The 6,165-nt window shown below is 54.6% G+C and overlaps 1 protein-coding gene across 1 annotated transcript in view; it reads right to left on the reverse strand.

The window, feature by feature from the left end:
* FOXH1 (forkhead box H1) overlaps nucleotides 1-5,878 on the reverse strand; it is a 13,838-nt gene extending 7,960 nt beyond the window's left edge. Inside the window, 1 exon segment of the mRNA XM_077493887.1 lies at nucleotides 5,445-5,878. Coding sequence (XP_077350013.1) covers nucleotides 5,445-5,795 — 351 coding nt within the window. The 5' untranslated portion in view covers nucleotides 5,796-5,878.
* Between the last annotated feature and the right edge of the window lie 287 nt (nucleotides 5,879-6,165).

Below are 6,165 nucleotides of genomic sequence, written 5' to 3' on the forward strand. Positions count from 1 at the left end.
ACTTCTTTCGGCGGTCCAGCAGCTGGGGCAGGGAAATTTGCCTGGTACAATCGGACATGAGTGTACTGCTAGCAGAGTGCCCGCAAGCACTTGGCTGTGACGCACCTAATTCTACACCTTCATTCCTCTCAGTGTAGGTTTCAGAGAGGACTGAAGGTCTAGTGGGGTTGGAGATGCCAGCTGATGAGGAGCAAGGAGAGGTCCGCTTTGTTCTTTGGTGTGGGTCTTTGAGGTACGCTTGCCAACGAGCTGCATGGCAGGTCAACATATGTCTGGTCAAGCATGTGGTGCCCAAGCGGCTGATGTTTTGGCCACACGAGATACGCTTGAGACATATGTTGCAGATAGCAGCGGTGCGATCTGATGCACTCGTCTCAAAAAAGGCCCAAACCAAAGAACTTTTAGAATAACGCGCAGAGGCAGCGCCCTGCACAGGCGGAGCTCTGAGGTGTGATTCAGTCGGTGTGCTGCCCCTAAGCTTACCCCCGGAGGGCATCCTGCCTCGTTGGACATGTGCCTCCTCCTCCACCTCCTCCTCCTTCCTACCAGGCACCCACGTGGAGTCAGTGCCCTCATCATCCTCCCCCCCCCCTCTTCATCACTGGAGCAAACCTGGCAGTATGCTGCAGCTTGTGGAACATGACTGCCAGATTGCTGTCCTTCTTGAGCATCCCCTCTCTCTGCATTCACACTACTGCCTTCCTCTAGCTGAGTATCATCAGAGCCTACAAAACACTGGGCATCCTCCTGGAGCATGTACCCAACACTGTGCTCAAAGAGTTCAGGAGACTCCTCAGGAGGACGTGGTGGGTCTAGGGAAGGAGTCACTGATGATGACATTGAGACGAGGGAAGACGATGCGTTGGCAGCTGCTTTGCTAGTACCCTGAGCCTGGGTGAGAGAGGATGAGGAGGATGAAGAGGGCTTGGTCATCCACTCTACCAAGACTTCGGCATGATGCGGCTCAATGCGTCCAGCTGCCGAAAAGAAGGACAAGCATGTCCCATGGCCACGTGCTGATGACAATGCACCGCGTCCACGACCAGCACTGTTGTCTCTAGACACAGAGCCTGCTTGCCCTCTTTTATCAGCTCGCGCCTGTCTGCCTCTCCTTGCTGGCCTTCCAGACATGGTAATGGCCTGAAGGGAGTTGGGAAAAACAGCAATTGGTAGTTTATATTGTGCTGGAGGCACACAACACCCACTAACTCCTGCAGATGCATTTATTATAGACCACCAGCAATAAAGGGCATATACCGGTGTATACTGTGCTGGAGGCACACAACACCCACTAATTCCTACAGACACCGGAACACTACGCTGGTGGCCTTATATAGTGTGGGGCGTGTACTAAACAGCCTGAGCTATGATTGGCCACAGGCATCCTGCCAAGCATGTGGGGTCACAGTGCATGCTTGGCCAATCATGAGCCAGCAATGCACTGTGATGGCGCAGTGCCACATGAATTTGGCGCGGACGGCCCACAGAGTTCTGGCTTCGCCGAACGGGCGAACAGCCGGTGTTCGAGTCGAACACAAAGCTCATCCCTAGTTGTCACCAATCGGAAGCGATCCTCCATTTCTTTACTTACCTCAAATTCTAATCCACCCAGCTGCCATTAGATACGATCGGCTTTCCCACGTCTTCCATGTTCAGTTCTCACAGGATAATGGAATGATTGGACAGTCGGTTTTGGAAATCGTCATCTTATCAGTTTGTGTCGCGGTGTTGGAGGACCTGAGGACTCGCTGGTTGTGGGATATTCCCGACAACGATGTCTGGGATGATGTAGGACTTTCCCTTTCGATCCTCATTGAGAGACCGTTTGATTCCATTTACGTTGGTACATAGAGCCTACTTTACTCCATATAAGATGAACCCTACGTGCCCCCCCATTGTTGGCGGTGTGGTGTGGCTCTGGGGTGGGGTTGCCACTTTTCCTTCAAGTCAAACCCGAACACTTTAGCGGCACACAGAAAATATATTTTTTTTTATAGGATTGTACCAGACCTGGGAGACTTTTGGGTGTCCAAAGAGAATAGTAATGTGGGGTGCATAGTGGCCCCTCCCCCTCTCATGGGGCCCGGTTCTGAGCCACATTCCTGTCTGCATATTGTGTCCGGGTGAATCCTGGACAGGTGGTAACTCTACTCTGCAGGGTGGGGGGGGGGGGGGGGGCAGGGGGGACTTCTCACACATCTCCTGGTCCTGGCAACATTTAGTAGGTTTTTGGGTGCCTCCCCCCCCCCCATATGACTGAGTCATGCATAGAACTAATCTGTCCACAGCTGCCATGGCCACCCCCTTTCAGGGCGCCGGGAGCATGAATTACAGCAGCGGGCGTGGGGTGTCTTTTTGAAGCGCCTGATTGGAGCCAGAGGCTCTAATATACTTCCAAATAGGGTGAGCCCACCCAGGTGTTACAGCAGTCAATGAATATTCGCACTGATCCTCAATCCAGCCAATCAGAAGCGGGTGTGAGACCCGATTTCTGATTTGCCGCCAAGAGGGAAGGAGGAAAGGTAAGCCAGAGCTGTCACCCATGGAGAACAGAACGGGAGAGCCGCCGCTGCCGAGAGCTCGGGAGAAGTGCCGCATAGATGGGGTAAGTGCACCAGCCTGGTACTGTTTGCCGCCCCGCCCCCCAAGGAGTATTACCACCGGCCGCCACTGGTGGCTTCATACAATTCCATTCTATCCACCCCTCTGCCGGGTTCTGTCTGTTGGGTTTGGTGGAGATTCTTCCTACAGAGGCAGAGCGAACATTTCCTAATAAATCGCTCTATGCCAGAAAACGATCGCCCCGTATTGGAAATCCCCCCCCCCCTCCACACTTTCATATTGGAAAACAACTGGGGTAATAACAGCTTATTATATAGAGATACCTTCGTATACGGGAGAAGATCCGGGCTCAGTGATTGGCCGAGCCAAATACGGCCTCCGATACCCACACCGACTTCTGATAGGATACATCGATCGTTATACAGATTACATGGATGGTCACCCATACCGGACCCCATCGGTTTTCTTTCCTGCCTGCTGATTTATTTATTAGATAGGAGATTGGAAAGGTGACCCGGCAATCCGGTGGAAAGGGGAAAAGGACGGTGGAGGATTCTATATTTATGACGCAGAGCGGCGGTGACGAGATACAATATCTGAGAGGAGCTCCTATGGACGGCGTTCTGCTGCGTCAGTCATCATCTCTGGTGAACACGTCTAATAATGTGACACCATCGTCTGAGGAGCCTCGGAGTGCGGCAAGCGTTTTGTCCGATCGGAGTGCGGCGAGCGCGCGTTCCATTCCGATCGGAGTGCGGAGGGCGCGCGTTCCATTCCGATCGGAGTGCGGAGGGCGCGCGTTCCATTCCGATCGGAGTGAGGCGAGCGCGCGTTCTTTCCGATCGGAGTGCTCCATTTCTCTCCTGTTTGGCCCATAGTGCGGCCCTCTGGACGGCAAGTCCCCCTCCCCCTCCGGTGGGATTGGAGGATTAGGAGGATTTGGGAGAAGATTGGAGGAGCTCATTACATCTCCTGGTGGGGGGCTCCGGCTTATCTCTGATCTGTCACCCCTGAGAGCCGCCACATCCACAGAGCCGCCCCCTGCTGGGGACAATGGACGGGGGTGGGGTGAGGGATGTTTAACTGACCTTTTGCCTCCAGATTATGTTTACAGTAAGAAGACCCCCCCTCACCCCCCCCCCCCCATGTGTTATCACCCCCTCCTCCGCTTATCATACAGAGACAATCCAGTCCACCGGCCAATCACCACTTCCTATCCTCGTGTCCCCACCAGAGAGACGCCCACCACTTCCTGTCCCTGTGTCCCCACCAGTTCCTGTCAGGGTCCTCAGTGAAGATTCCTCATTCCTTTCTATAGGGAGGGATACAGAAGGATATGAAGGGCGATATTCATTCTTTACATCTTCCAAACCAAAAGAGCCAAAACTTCAGAGAAATAAAATTTCATTCAAGTAAAATGTGCGATTCGGAGATTCCGAATATTATTCATCGAAAAACGATCAGTGAATGGACCAATCACATCCTCTCAGGAGCAATGCTGCTCTTAAAGTGACACCGACCGGTCCACTCCTCGCCACTGACCGGTCCGCACCTCGCCCCGCGCTACCGACCGGTCCACTCCTCGCCCAACAGGACCGATCTCGCCCCACGGGGACCTCTTATGCCAAAACAGATGAGGAGAAATTCGCACTTTATACCATTCATCTCTTACTGATCGATGCGTCAGCCGAGCTTCCAGCACAATGATAGATCATTACTGGGGGGGGATTATCTCTATTCTTCTCACAATGTGCCCCCCCAGAGATTATTATCACTATAGACAGGCAGAGGGGACAGTACAGATCCCTCACCAACAGGAGATTACACTGGGGGAGGGGGACGTACAATCACTCACTCCACTAATCCCCCCCCCCCCAATGTACCCAATTATAGGGGAGACTTCACCCCAATACCTCATGAAAGCCCAGCACCTCTAACCTTCTACCCTCCCCAACACCAAGTCCAGCACCCCCCACACACCGAGTCCAGCACCCCAAACCCCCCCACCACAACAAGTCCAGCACCCCCCTCCCCCCAACACCAAGTCCAGCACCCCCCACTCCCCCCCAACACCAAGTCCAGCACCCCCCACACACCGAGTCCAGCACCCCAAACCCCCCCCCCCCCCCCACAACAAGTCCAGCACCCCCCCAACACCAAGTCCAGCACCCCCCACTCCCCCCCCAACACCAAGTCCAGCACCCCCACACACCGAGTCCAGCACCCCAAACCCCCCCCCCCCACAACAAGTCCAGCACCCCCCCCCCCCCCCCCCAACACCAAATCCAGCACCCCCCACTCCCCCCCCAACACCAAGTCCAGCACCCCCACACACCGAGTCCAGCACCCCAAACCCCCCCCCACAACAAGTCCCAGCACCCCCCCCCCCCCAACACCAAATCCAGCACCCCCACACACCAAGTCCAGCACCCCCCCCCCCCAACACCAAGTCCAGCACCCCCCCCCCCCCAACACCAAGTCCAGCAAACACCAAGTCCAGCAATCCCCGACCCCCCCCCCCCCCCCCCCAACACCATGGGGCATATACAGCACATGTGACATCGGTATATACCAGCTAACCACTATTCAGCACAGGGGGCACCTACCCAGGTATATGCAGTGCAGGGGACATCTATGAAGGTATATTCAGAGAAGAGCATCTATATGGGCACACCAAGTATATCACAAGGCACAGGTGACACCTACCTACACACAGGGCACTGGGGGAGACCTATACCTATGGGTATACATCACAGGGCACAGGGCACACCTATACATCACAGGGGACACCTATACCTATAGTTACACATCACAGGGCACAGGGGACACCTATACCTATGGTTATACATCACAGGGCACAGGGGAGACTGGCAGTCACCTACCTGTGAGAGTTTCATCATCTTGTTGGGTGAGTTTTGGATGACCAGGGCGATCATGGCCAGGTAGGAATATGGCGGCTTGACATGACGTTGGTAGTTCTTCTTCTTGATCTTCTTGGTCCCTTTCCGTCCCCTTTTGGTGGTTGGGGTCCCCATCTTCCCATCAGGCAGGTCCTTGGGGGAGACGGGTTCCTGGCTGGTGGTGGGGCTCCAGTTGCCCCAATCCTTGTGTAGGGTGAGGGGTGGCCGGTCCTGGCAGCCCAGGGACATATGGGCGAGATGTTCCTGATTGAGGGTCACCAGGCTGGAGACATGAGATGAAGGGTCAGTGTGGAAGGTGAAGGGGTCTCTCATCCTGGCCACTTCCCCTCCAATCCAACCTTTGTTATGTAGATGAGGCTCCAACAAGAGGACCTGTCACCGGGGGAGGGCCGACCTCTTCCCTGCGGAGACAAGAGATAGAAGTGTGAAAGTGAGGGGGGAGAGAGGACAAATGTCACAGGATGGTCAGAGGACAGAAGCCAGCCAGGGACTACTAATTACCCCAACATGGCCGACACAGCGGGGGGCCGATGCCAGGCCAGATAAATCTTATCAGAAGGGAATTTCTGCCTTACCATCAACACAAAATACCACAAAGCTTTTCCAACCAATAGAGCCCAACCAGTATGGACCATAAAGCCCCTCGGACTACAGAACACCCCCAACATCCACTACAAAGAAG

Source organism: Lithobates pipiens, unplaced genomic scaffold (assembly GCF_037356315.1).
Source record: "Lithobates pipiens isolate NorthernLeopardFrog02 unplaced genomic scaffold, aLitPip1_a1.2 Scaffold_19, whole genome shotgun sequence".
NCBI lineage: Eukaryota > Metazoa > Chordata > Amphibia > Anura > Ranidae > Lithobates > Lithobates pipiens.